The sequence below is a fragment of the Loxodonta africana genome, chromosome 4, assembly GCF_030014295.1.
Source record: "Loxodonta africana isolate mLoxAfr1 chromosome 4, mLoxAfr1.hap2, whole genome shotgun sequence".
Taxonomy (NCBI): Eukaryota; Metazoa; Chordata; class Mammalia; order Proboscidea; family Elephantidae; genus Loxodonta; species Loxodonta africana.
Genome location: NC_087345.1, coordinates 109,056,935 through 109,071,225, shown reverse-complemented (window position 1 = coordinate 109,071,225; position 14,291 = coordinate 109,056,935). Strand labels below are relative to the sequence as shown.

Sequence of the window (14,291 nt, the reverse complement as noted above, 5' to 3'; positions counted from 1 at the left end):
CATTTTATCCTAGAAGATTCCAAGTGGGAGGGGGTGTCTGTTTCAATATTTTATATGTATCAAGTTGTTTTATAAATACTGCATAGAACTTGGTTAATTATAAAGTATTAAATTCTTTTAATCATTTAACCATGAAATTCTTGAGTAACCAAAAATTGTTTCTTTCTGTTCAGTAATCTAAAACACTGCTTCCTTTTATTTTTAAGGCAAAGGAAATAAAAGTGAATAAAATGAGAGTATTTTTAATATTTTATTGGACTGCTCATTTCCTTGTAAATGTCAAAAGTTCAGATCACCATGTGTGGGAAAATTTCTAGTACAAAGGGAAAAAAAAGTTTATGCATTTGGCTCTGTTAGTAAACATAAACAGAATTAAATTTTCCTTGTGCGAAGTCAGACATTTAAATGTTTCCCAATCCAGCAGGGTTTAATATCACATAGGAGAAAACATTGCCTATTTGTCCAATAAAAATATTCAGAAGTTAGAAATATGATCTGCTTCCCCATCTACATGGTACCCCCATTTGCTCCATAAATGTCACACCTATTTGACATCTCTTTGATACACACACATACAAATACACTTTTCCTTGTCTTCTCTCATTTTGACTTATTCCTACAAAAGTTGAAAGCATTGCACAGGTTGCCTTAGTCATGGGAAATATTGAAGCTGCCCTGTCTAAACATTATTTTCCCTTATCATTCTTTCATTAGTTTTCCATTTTGTTGTATTTATGTAATTTTTATTTCCTTTTCCAGACCTAAATCTACATTAATCTACCACTGCACATCTGGTAACATGAATCCCTGTAATTGGGGTAAAATGGGTAAGTGCCTATAACTATGTAACTACATAACTACTAGTGTCTGCCCTTAAAAAAAAAAAAAAAAAAATTGCCGTGCAGTCACTTCCAACTCAGAGAGACCTGATAGGACAGAGTAAAACTGCCCCATAGGGTTTCCAAGGAGCGGCTGTGAATTCGAACTTCCAATGTTTTGGTTAGCAGCCAAGCTCTGAACCACTGTGCCACCAGGGCATAGAACAGAACAAAATAGACAAAGTGTATTGTGGAGCTTAGAGTCTAGTAGGGGAGAAAGATGTAAAATAAGTAGAGACAAAATCATTGCAAACCATGCATGTGTAATAGTTAACTAGAATGTACTATGGTGTACCAAAGAAAGGGGTCAGCAGGAATAGTCCTCATGACTGTAGGCAATAAGAGGTCCATTGGCTATAGAGATTTTAAAAAATAATAAAACCAAGTAAAAATCAGCAATTTTAAGCAATGTCAGTAATAAAATACTTCTCCCTGCTGGGTCAGCTGCTCTCTCATACACATCCCTACCTCTTGCTACACAACTGAGAATGTGAAATGATCAAGTGAAATTTCAAAAGTCAAATAATAATATACTTTTGTTCTTGAGTCAAAGATACTCTGCATTAATTTATACAGCTAGCCGTAAGTGTACTCTTGAACGTATCTTGTTGAATTGAAGTAATTAACCTTTCATATAATAGAAAAATTAGCTAGTCAATATTGTATTCTTTGTCAAATTAGGAGTTGTTTTTTTGAGTGAAAACCTGAAACTTTTAAATCATCAATCTGTTGTTTGGGTATTAGTAAAAAAAAAAAATCAAATGTACTTAATATGTTAAAAACTTATTTCCAACTTACAGTATTCTACTGTACCATTCTATTTGTACAGTTATTACTTTAGTATAAGTGAAATGGAATTATCGACTGCCATTGAAGTTCTTTCTGTCATATATCTAGTTATTTAGATCATAGATAATAAACAATTCTGAAAAATCTCCTCTACCTCAGTAACAGAATTAAGATATCTAAGAGACCACTCATAAAAAATGACATTAATAGAAACAAGATATCTTAAGCTCTTAAATACAAAGTTGCTACATGTAAATCCCATTCTTTGAGATTAAAAATAGTCTTCTTCCATCCTGAAAATTCTTAGTATCTGCTTTGTGGAATTATAGAATGTCATAACATAATTGAAAGTGATCTTAAAACTAATATAGTGTGTCTCACGTTATTTTACATATGAGACCAAAGAGGGTAAATGATCTACTGAAATTCATAAAGGGAGCTGGTGCTTGACAAAGATGTAGAAACCAGGTCTCTTGCTTCTCTTGAGTGTGCAATAACAACTCCACTAGTGTTTCTTAAAAGTGAATATGAATCATACTGGGAGGAAAAACATCCAGCATACTAGGACCAAAGTGCTAGACGAAGCTGAAAAAAAAATGTTTTTTTTTTTTTAATTGTAGTTGAGATGAAGTTTTACAGAACTAGTTTCTCATTAAACAGTTAGTACACATATTGGGCAATGACCACTTGCCAACCACTGTTCAAGATACTGTATAGGCATGAATAAAACAGGCAAAATTCTGCTCTCATGGTGCTTACATTCTAACAGGAGGATCAGATGTGGTTACATGCTTGAAGAAAAATAAAGCAGACTAAATAGGTACAGAGAAAAGCGGTAAGGTTGCTATTTTATATGTGGTAGTCAAGGAAAGCTGTTCTGATAAGGTGATCTTAGCAAAGACCTGAAAGAAGTGAGGGGCAAATCAAATGGATTATCTGGAAGAAGAGTGTTCCAAGATGAAGGAACAATAAGTACTAAGGCCCTAGGATGGGAATGTGTTTATTGATATTTTAGGACAGCTAGGAAGCCCGAGGGCTGCAGCATAGGCAATGAAAGAGAAAATGGTAGGAAATAAAGACAGTGATGGACTGAGAGAGAGGAGATGTAGATAATATAATTAACCAGGTGCCATCCAGTCGATTCTGACTCATGGCAACCACATGTGTGTCAGAGTAGAACTGTGCTCCCTAGGGTTTTCAATGACTGATTTTTCTAAAGTAAGTCGCCAGACCTTTCTTCCAAGGTGCCTTTGAGTAGACTCAAACCTCCAACCTTTCAGTTACCAGTCAAGTACATTAACCGTTTGCATTACCCAGGGACTCCAATGGAAGGCCTTATAAGCTATGGTAAGGAGTTTGACTTGCCCTCTAAATGAGATGAGATTCCATTGGAGGGTTTTGAACAGAGGAGTAACATATTCTGAGTTCTATTTTAAAAGAATCACTCTAGCTGCTATATGGAGATCAGACTGTAAAGGGGCAAGCATAGTGACAGAGACCACTTAGGACAGTTTTGCAATATCCCAACCTATGGTGATGGTTTGAATCAGAGAGACAGTAGTAGAAATGGTGCTTCTGGATGTTTATCAAACATAGAGCTGATAGACTTTGCTGTACGATTGTACATGAGGTGTTGAGAAGAATCAAGGATGACTCCAAATTTCTGGCTGAACAACTAAATAAATTGAATTATAATTTACTTTTTTTTTTTAGGGGTGGAAGATTGGTGGAGAAGCAGGATTTTGTGTATGGATTGAGAAAAGGGGTAGATGGTAGTGGGATTATAAAAAGTTTAGTTTTAAACCTGTTAAATTTGAATACCTATTATACATCCAAGTGGAAATGTTGAATAGGCATATGGATATATAGATCAGAAGTTCAAGGTTAATTTCTGAATACTCTTATACTAGAAATTGTGCATAACTTTTTTGTTTGTTTTCTGTTTTTCAAATAAATGTGCCTACAGGCCAGATACTTCTTGAAAATTTTTTTTAGTTGTGCTTTAACTGCAAGTTTACAATTCAAGAGTTTCTCATAAAAAACTTATACACACATTGTTATGTGACCCTAGTTGCTCTCCCTACAATATGACAGCACACTCCTTCTCTCCACCCTGTATTTCCTGTATCCATTCAACCAGCTACTGTTCCTCTCTGTCTTCTCATCTCACTCCAGACAGGAGCTGCACATAGTCTCATGTGTCTACTTAAGCTAAGAAGCACACCTCACCAGTATCATTTTATGTCTTATAGTCCAGCCTAATCATTGTCTGAAGAGTTGCCTTCGGGAATGGTTTTAGTTTGGGGCTGACGGTAAGTCCAGGGGCCATGATCTCTGGGGTCCATCCAGTGTCAGTCAGACCGTTAAGTCTGGTCTTTTTACTAGAATTCGAAGCATACATCCCACTTTTCTCCTGCTCCATTAGGATTTTCTGTTGTGTTCCCTGTCAGGGGCAATCATTGGTGGTAGCGGGGTACCATCTAGTTCTTCCAGTCTCAGCTGATGGAGTCTTTAGTTTATGTGGCCCTTTCTGACTCTTGGGCTCTTATTTTCCTTGTGTCTTTGGTGTTCTTCATTCTCCTTTGCTCCAGGTGCATTGAGACCAGTTGGTGCATCTTAGATGGCCGCTTGCTAGCTTTTAAGACCCCAGACGCCACTCATCAAAGTGGGATGCAGAACGTTTTCTTAATACACTTTGCTATGTCAATAGACCTAGATGTCCCCTGAAACCTTGGTCCCCAGACCCCCACCCCTGCTACTCTGTCCCTTGAAGTGTTTGCTTGTACTCAGGAAACTTCTTACCTTTTAGATTAGTCCAGTTGTGCTGACTTCCCCTGTATTGTGTGTTGTCCTTCCCTTTACCTAAAATAATTCTTGTCTACTATTTATGAATCCCCCTCTCCCTCCCTCCCCACTGTCACAACCATTAAAGAATGTTTTCTTCTGTGCTTAAACCTTTTAAGTTCTTCTAATATTTGTCCTTTTGTGACTGACTAATTTCACTCAGCATAATGCCTTCCAAATTCATCCATGTTATGAGATGTTTCATGAATTGATCCTTGTTCTTTATCATTGCATAGTATTCCATTGTGTGAATATACCATAATTTGTTTATCCATTCATCCACTGATGGGGACCTTGGTTGCTTCCATCTTTTTGCTATTGTAAACAGTACTGCAGTGAACATGGGTGCAGATATATCCATTTGTCTAAGGGCTCTTATTTCTCTAGGATATATTCCAAGCAGTGGGATTGCTGAATCCTATTTTACATTCCCACCAGCAGGGTATAAGTGTTCCAATCACTCCACAACCTCTCCAACATTTATTATTTTGTGTTTTTTGGATTAATGCCAGCCTTGTTGGGGTGAGATGGTATCTCATTGTAGTTCTGATTTGCATTTCTCTAATGGCTAATGATCATGAGCATTTCCTCATGTATTTGTCAGCCGTCTGAATGTCTTCTTTAGTGAAGTGCCTGTTCATATCCTTTGCCCACTTTTTAATTTGGTTATTTGGCTTTTTGTATTTGAGCTTTTCCAGTATCATGTAGATTTTAGAGAGCAGATGCTGATTGGATTTGTTGTAGGTAAAAAACGTTTTCCCAGTTTGTAGGTAGCCTTTTTACTCTTTTGGTCAAGTCTTTGGATGAGCGTGTTTCATTTTTAGGAGCTCCCAGTTATCTAGTTTCTCTTCTAGTGTCTGTGCATTGTTAGTAATATTTTACATACTTTTATGCCATGTATTAGGGCTCCTAGTATTGTCCCTATTTTTTCTTCCATGACCTTTATCATTTTAGATTTTATATTTAGGTCTTTGACCCATTTTGAGTTAGTTTTTGTGCATGGTGCCAGGTATGGGTCTTGTTTCATTTTTTTGCAGATGGATATCCAGTTATGGGAAACCCTGGTGGCGTAGTGGTTAATAACTACAGTTCCTAACCAAAAGGTAGGCAGTTCGAATCCACCAGGCGCTCCTTGGAAACCCTATGGAGCAGTTCTACTCTGTCTTTTAGGGTCACTGCGAGTCGGAATCAATGGGTTTTTTTTTTTTTTTTTTTTCAATCCAGCTATGCCAGCACCATTTGTTAAAGAGACTGTCTTTTCTCCAATATTAACTTTGGGACTTTGGGACTTTGTCAAATATCAGCTGCTCACAGGTGGATGAATTTATATCTGGATTCTCAATTCTGTTCTATTGGTTTATATAGCTGTTGTTGTACCAGTACCAGGCTGTTTTGACTGCTGTGGCGGTATAATAGGTTCTGAAATCAGGTAGAGTGAGGTCTCCCACTTTGTTCTTTTTCAGTAATGCTTTACTTATCTGGGGCCTCTTTCCCTTCCATATGAAGTTAGTGATTTGTCTCCATCTCATTAAAAAATGCCTCGGGGGAGCCAAGATGGCGGACTAGGCAGACGCTACCTCGGATCCCTCTTACAACAAAGACATGGAAAAACAAGTGAATCGATCACATACATAACAATCTACGAACCCTGAACAACAAACACAGATTTAGAGATGGAGAACGAACTAATACGGGGAAGCAGCAATTGTTTCCAGAGCCTGGAGCCAGCGTACCAGTCAGGTACGGCACAAGCACAGAGAGCTGCTCCACCCCCCTGAACTAACCCCGGGAGGGAGACCAGCCAGTTCCGCAGGCGGCGTGGGACGCAGCCGGTAGGAGAAGTCCCCGGGAGGCAGTGACTGGTCTTGAAGCAAGAAGAGCAGCATCCCAGCCGGGGAACCGTCTCGCTGGGATTTGGACTAGACGCAGGTACGGCATAAACACGGAGAGCTGCTCCACCCCCTTGAACTAACCCCGGGAAGGGGCCCAGCCGGGTCGCGCAGGTGGCGTGGGACGCAGCCGATAGAAGAAGTCCCTGGGAGGCAGCGACTGGTATTGGAGTGGGGAGAACAGCGTCCCAGCCAGGACACTCGGTCACGGCACAAGCACGGGAGCTGCTCCACCCATCTGAACTAACCCCGGGAGGGGGCCCATCTGGTTCGCGGGGGCGGCATGGCCACATGGCTGGAGGGACGAGAAGTCCCCGGGAGGCAGCGACTGATTTTGGAGTCGAGAGTGCACCGTCCCAGTAGGGGAGCCTTGACGCTGGGTGTGGGGCTGGAAGCGGAGGATCTGACCGTGGTGACTCCAGCAGGCCAGACCCCCCGGGGGCAATCTCCACACAGCCAGCACACATAGGTGACGCGCCCACGGGAATCTCAGATATAATAGTCATTCCAAGCAAGACAAGCAACTCTGGCTATATTCTGAGGTGCTACTCTCCTATCTCTCTGTTCCCTCCCCCACCCTCCCCAGGCGGCTTCATTAACATCCGAATAGCCTGAGCCAGAGGGAGAACTCTGATAGGGGTCTGACTGCATTTTTTTTTTTAGCAGATTTTCTGGAAAAACTAGTTTCCCAGTGATGGCTCGGAGACAACAATCCATATCAAACCACTTAAAGAAGCAGACCATGACAGCTTCTCCAACCCCCCCAACAAAAGAATCAAAATCTTTCCCAAATGAAGATACAATCCTGGAATTATCAGATACAGAATATAAAAAACTAATTTACAGAATGCTTAAAGATATCACAAATGAAATTAGGATAACTGCAGAAAAAGCCAAGGAACACACCAATAAAACTGTTGAAGAACTCAAAAAGATTATTCAAGAACACAGTGGAAAAATTAATAAGTTGCAAGAATCCATAGAGAGACAACATGTAGAAATCCAAAAGATTAACAATAAAATTACAGAATTAGACAACACAATAGGAAGTCAGAGGAGCAGACTTGAGCAATTAGAATGCAGACTGGGACATCTGGAGGACCAGGGAATCAACACCAACATAGCTGAAAAAAATTAAGATAAAAGAATTAAAAAAAATGAAGAAACCCTAAGAATTATGTGGGACTCTATCAAGAAGGATAACCTGCGGATGATTGGAGTCCCAGAACCGGGAGGGGGGACAGAAAACACAGAGAAAATAGTTGAAGAACTCCTGACACAAAACTTCCCTGACATCATGAAAGACAAAAGGATATCTATCCAAGAGGCTCATCGAACCCCATTTAAGATTGATCCAAAAAGAAAAACACCAAGACATATTATCATCAAACTCACCAAAACCAAAGATAAACAGAAAATTTTAAAAGCAGCCAGGGAGAAAAGAAAGGTTTCCTTCAAGGGAGAATCAATAAGAATAAGTTCAGACTACTCAGCAGAAACCATGCAGGCAAGAAGGGAATGGGACGACATATACAGAACACTGAAGGAGAAAAACTGCCAGCCAAGGATCATATATCCAGCAAAACTCTCTCTGAAATATGAAGGCGAAATTAAGATATTTACAGACAAACACAAGTTTAGAGAATTTGCAAAAACCAAACCAAAGCTACAAGAAATACTAAAGGATATTGTTTGGTCAGAGAACCAATAATATGAGATATCAGCACAACACAAGGTCACAAAACAGAACGTCCTGATATCAACTCAAATAGGGAAATCACAAAAACAAACAAATTAAGATTAATTAAAAAAAAAATACACATAACAGGGAATCATGGAAGTCAACAGGTAAAAGATCACAATAATCAAAAAGAGGGACTAAATACAGGAGGCATTGAACTGCCAGATGGAGAGTGATACAAGGCAATATAGAACAATACAAGTTAGGTTTTTACTTAGAAAAATAGGGGTAAATAATAAAGTAACTACAAAAAGGTATAACAACTCTATAACTCAAGATAAAAGCCAAGAAAAACGTAACGACTCAACTAACATAAAGTCAAACACTATGAAAATGAGGATCTCACAATTTACTAAGAAAAACGCCTCAGCACAAAAAAGTATGCGGAAAAATGAAATTGTCAACAACACACATAAAAAGGCATCAAAATGACAGCACTAAAAACTTATTTATCTATAATTACCCTGAATGTAAATGGACTAAATGCACCAATAAAGAGAGAGTCACAGACTGGATAAAGAAACACGATCCATCTATACGCTGCCTACAAGAGACACACCTTAGACTTAGAGACACAAACAAACTAAAAGGATGGAAAAAAGTACATCAAGGAAACAATAAGCAAAAAAGAAGAGGAGTAGCAATATTAATTTCTGACAAAATAGACTTTAGACTTAAATCCACCACAAAGGATAAAGAAGGACACTATATAATGATAAAAGGGACAATTGATCAGGAAGACATAACCATATTAAATATTTATGCACCCAATGACAGGGCTGCAAGATACATCAATCAAATTTTAACAGAATTGAAAAGTGAGATAGATACCTCCACAATTATAGTAGGAGACTTCAACACACCACTTTCGGAGAAGGACAGGACATCCAGTAAGAAGCTCAATAGAGACACGGAAGACCTAATTACAACAATCAACCAACTTGACCTCATTGACTTATACAGAACTCTCCACCCAACTGCTGCAAAATATACTTTTTTTCTAGCGCACATGGAACATTCTCTAGAATAGACCACATATTAGGTCATAAAACAAACCTTTGCAGAGTCCAAAACATCGAAATATTACAAAGCATCTTCTCAGACCACAAGTCAATAAAACTAGAGATCAATAACAGAAAAACTAGGGAAAAGAAATCAAATACTTGGAAAATGAACAATACCCTCCTGAAAAAAGACTGGGTTATAGAAGACATCAAGGAGGGAATAAGGAAATTCATAGAAAGCAACGAGAATGAAAATACTTCCTATCAAAACCTCTGGGACACAGCAAAAGCAGTGCTCAGAGGCCAATTTATATCGATAAATGCACACATACAAAAAGAAGAAAGAGCCAAACTCAGAGAACTGTCCCTACAACTTGAACAAATAGAAAGTGAGCAACAAAAGAACCCATCAGGCACCAGAAGAAAACAAATAATAAAAATTAGAGCTGAACTAAATGAATTAGAGAACAGAAAAACAATTGAAAGAATTAACAAAGCCAAAAGCTGGTTCTTTGAAAAAATTAACAAAATTGATAAACCATTGGCCAGACTGACTAAAGAAATACAGGAAAGGAAACAAATAACCCGAATAAGAAACGAGAAGGACCACATCACAACAGAACCAAATGAAATTAAAAGAATGATTTCAGATTATTATGAAAAATTGTACTCTAACAAATTTGAAAACCTAGAAGAAATGGATGAATTCCTGGAAAAACACTACCTACCTAAACTAACACATTCAGAAGTAGAACAACTAAATAGACCCACAACAAAAAAAGAGATTGAAACGGTAATCAAAAAACTCCCAACAAAAAAAAGCCCTGGCCCGGATGGCTTCACTGCAGAGTTCTACCAAACTTTCAGAGAAGAGTTAACACCACTACTACTGAAGGTATTCCAAAGCACAGAAAATGATGGAATACTACCCAGCTCATTCTATGAAGCCACCATCTCCCTGATACCAAAACCAGGTAAAGACATTACAAAAAAAGAAAATTATAGACCTATATCCCTCATGAACATTGATGCAAAAATCCTCAACAAAATTCGAGCCAATAGAATCCAACAACACATCAAAAAAATAATTCACCCTGATCAAGTGGGATTTATACCAGGTATGCAAGGCTGGTTTAATATCAGAAAAACCATTAATGTAAGCCACCACATAAATAAAACAAAAGACAAAAACCACATGATCTTATCAATTGATGCAGAAAAGGCATTTGATAAAGTGCAACACCCATTTATGATAAAAACTCTTACCAAAATAGGAATTGAAGGAAAATTCCTCAACATAATAAAGGGCATCTATGCAAAGCCAACAGCCAATATCACTCTAAATGGAGAGAACCTGAAAGCATTTCCCTTGAGAACGGGAACCAGACAAGGATGCCTTTTATCACCGCTCTTATTCAACATCGTGCTAGAAGTCCTAGCCAGGGCAATTAGGTTAGACAAAGAAATAAAAGGTATCTGGATTGGCAAGGAAGAAGTAAAGTTATCACTATTTGCAGATGACATGATGATATACACAGAAAACCCTAAGGAATCCTCCAGAAAACTACTGAAACTAATAGAAGAGTTTGGCAGAGTCTCAGGTTATAAAATAAACATACAAAAATCACTTGGATTCTTCTACATCAAAAAAAAGAGCACCGAAGAGGAAATAACCAAATCAATACCATTCACAGTAGCCCCCAGGAAGATAAGATACTTAGGAATAAATCTTACCAAGGATGTAAAAGACCTATACAAAGAAAACTACAAAGCTCTACCACAAGAAATTCAAAAGGACATACTTAAGTGGAAAAACATACCTTGCTCATGGATAGGAAGACTTAACATAGTAAAAATGTCTATTCTACCAAAAGCCATCTATACATTTAACGCACTTCTGATCCAAATTCCAATGTCATATTTTAAGGGGATAGAGAAACAAATTACCAATTTCATATGGAAGGGAAAGAAGCCCCGGATAAGTAAAGCATTACTGAAAAAGAAGAAGAAAGTGGGAGGCCTCACTTTACCTGACTTCAGAACCTATTACACAGCCACAGTAGTCAAAACAGCCTGGTACTGGTACAACAACAGGCACATAGACCAATGGAAGAGAATTGAGAACCCAGACATAGATCCATCCACGTATGAGCAGCTGATATTTGACAAAGGACCAGTGTCAAATAATTGGGGAGAAGATAGCCTTTTTAACAAATGGTGCTGGCATAACTGGATATCCATTTACAAAAAAATGAAACAGGACCCATACCTCACACCATGCACAAAAACTAACTCCAAGTGGATCAAAGACCTAAACATAAAGACTAAAACGATAAAGATCATGGAAGAAAAAATTGGGACAACCCTAGGAGCCCTAATACAAGGTATAAACAGAATACAAAACATTACCAAAAATGATGAAGAGAAACCCGATAACTGGGAGCTCCTAAAAATCAAACACCTATGCTCATCTAAAGACTTCTCCAAAAGAGGAAAAAGACCACCTACAGATTGGGAAAGAATTTTCAGCTATGACATCTCCGACCAGCGCCTGAACTCTAAAATCTACATGATTCTGTCAAAACTCAACCACAAAAAGACAAACAACCCAATCAAGAAGTGGGCAAAGGATATGAACACACATTTCTCTAAAGAAGATATTCAGGCAGCCAACAGATACATGAGAAAATGCTCTCGATCATTAGCCATTAGAGAAATGCAAATTAAAACTACGATGAGATTCCATCTCACACCAGCAAGGCTGGCATTAATCCAAAAAACACAAAATAATAAATGTTGGAGAGGTTGCGGAGAGATTGGAACTCTCATACACTGCTGGTGGGAATGTAAAATGGTACAACCACTTTGGAAATCTATCTGGCGTTATCTTAAACAGTTAGAAATAGAACTACCATACAACCCAGAAATCCCACTCCTGGGAATATACCCTAGAGATACAAGAGCCTTCATACAAACAGATATATGCACACCCATGTTTATTGCAGCTCTGTTTACAATAGCAAAAAGTTGGAAGCAACCAAGGTGTCCATCAACGGATGAATGGGTAAATAAATTGTGGTATATTCACACAATGGAATACTACGCATCGATAAAGAACAGTGACGAATCTCTGAAACATTTCATAACATGGAGGAACCTGGAAGGCATTATTCTGAGCGAAATTAGTCAGAGGCAAAAGGACAAATATTGTATAAGACCACTATTATAAGATCTTGAGAAATAGTAAACCTGAGAAGAACACATACTTTTGTGGTTACGAGGAGGGGAGGGAGGGAGGGTGGGAGAGGGTTTTTTATTGATTAATCAGTAGATAAGAACTGCTTTAGGTGAAGGGAAAGACAACACTCAATACATGGAAGGTCAGCTCAATTGGACTGGACCAAAAGCAGAGAAGTTTCCGGGATAAAATGAATGCTTCAAAGGTCAGCGGAGCAAGCGCCGGGGTCTGGGGAACATGGTTTGTGGGGACTTCTAAGTCAATTGGCAAAATAATTCTATTATGAAATCATTCTGCATCCCACTTTGAAATGTGGCGTCTGGGGTCTTAAATGCTAACAAGCGGCCATCTAAGATGCATCAGTTGGTCTCAACCCACCTGGAGCAAAGGAAAATGAAGAACACCAAGGCCACACGACAACTAAGAGCCCAAGAGACAGAAAGGGCCACATGAACCAGAGACCTACATCATCCTGAGACCAGAAGAACTAGTTGGTGCCCGGCCACAATCGATGACTGCCCTGACAGGGAGCACAGCAGAGGACCCCTGAGGGAGCAGGAGATCAGTGGGATGCAGACCCCAAATTCTCATAAAAAGACCAAACTTAATGGTCTGACTGAGACTAGAGGAATCCCGGCGGCCATGCTCCCCAGACCTTCTGTTGGCACAGGACGGGAACCATCCCCGGAGACAACTCATCAGACATGAAAGGGACTGGTCAGCGGGTGGGAGAGAGACGCTGATGAAGAGTGAGCTAATTATATCAGGTGGACACTTGAGATTGTGTTGGCAACTCTTGTCTGGAGGGGGGATGGGAGGATGGAGAGAGAGGGAAGCCGGCAAAATTGTCAAGAAAGGAGAGACTGAAAGGGCTGACTCAAGAGGGGGAGAGCAAGTGGGAGTAGGGAGTGAGATGTATGTAAACTTATATGTGACAGACTGATTGGATTTGTAAATGTTGACCTGAAGCTTAATAAAAGTTATTAAAAAAAAAATGCCTCGGAATTTGGATCGGGATTGCATTGTATCTGTAGTTGGCTTTGGGTAGAATATACCTTTTCACAATGTTGAGTCTTCCTATCCATGAGCAATGCATGTTTTTCTACTCATGTAGGTCTCTTTTGGTTTCTTGCAGTAATGTCTTGTAGTTTTCCTTGTGTAGGTCTTTTACATCTCTGGTTAGATTTATTCCTAAGTATTTTATCTTCTTGGGGGTTATTGTAAATGGTATTGATTGATCTCCTCTTTGATGTTCTCTCTGTTGCTTAGAGGAATCCAACTGATTTTTGTATGTTTATCTTGTATTCTGGTACTTTGCTGAAATCTTTTATTAGTTCCAGTAGTTTTCTTGTGGATTCTTTAGGGCTTTCTGTGTATGAGATCATACCATCTGTAAATAGAGATACTTTTACTTCTTCCCTACTTTCCCTTCTATTCTTATTTTGCTGAGAGTTTTTTATCCTGAATGGGTGTTGGACTTTGTCAAATGCCTTTTCTGCATCAGTTGATGAGATCATGTGATTCTTTTTCTTTTGCTTTATTTATGTGATGGATTACATTGATTGTTTTTCTAACGTTGAACCATCCCTGCATACCTGGTATGAATCCCACTTGGTCATGGTGAATTATTTTTTTGATACGTTGTTGAATTGTATTGGCTAGAATTTTCTTGAGAATTTTTGCATCTAAGTTCTTGAGGGACATTGGTCTGTAATTTTCTTTTTTTGTGGTCTTTACCTGGTTTTGGTATCAGGGATATGCTGGCTTCATAGAATGAGTTTGGGAGTATTCTATCTTTCTCTATGCTGTGAAATACCTTTAGTAGTAGTGGTGTTAACTCTGCTCTGAAAGCTTAGTGGATATCTCCAGTGAAGCTGTCAGGCCCAGAAATCTTTTTCTTGGGAGTTT

General features: G+C 38.8%; 1 protein-coding gene across 1 annotated transcript in view; it reads left to right on the top strand.

Annotated features, from left to right (window-relative positions):
* The window catches only part of FAR2 (fatty acyl-CoA reductase 2), an 87,208-nt gene that overhangs the window by 55,994 nt on the left and 16,923 nt on the right, over positions 1 to 14,291 (top strand). The window contains exon 7 of the mRNA XM_023555124.2: positions 760 to 827. Coding sequence (XP_023410892.1) covers positions 760 to 827 — 68 coding nt within the window. The remainder of the gene's footprint in view (positions 1 to 759; positions 828 to 14,291) is intronic.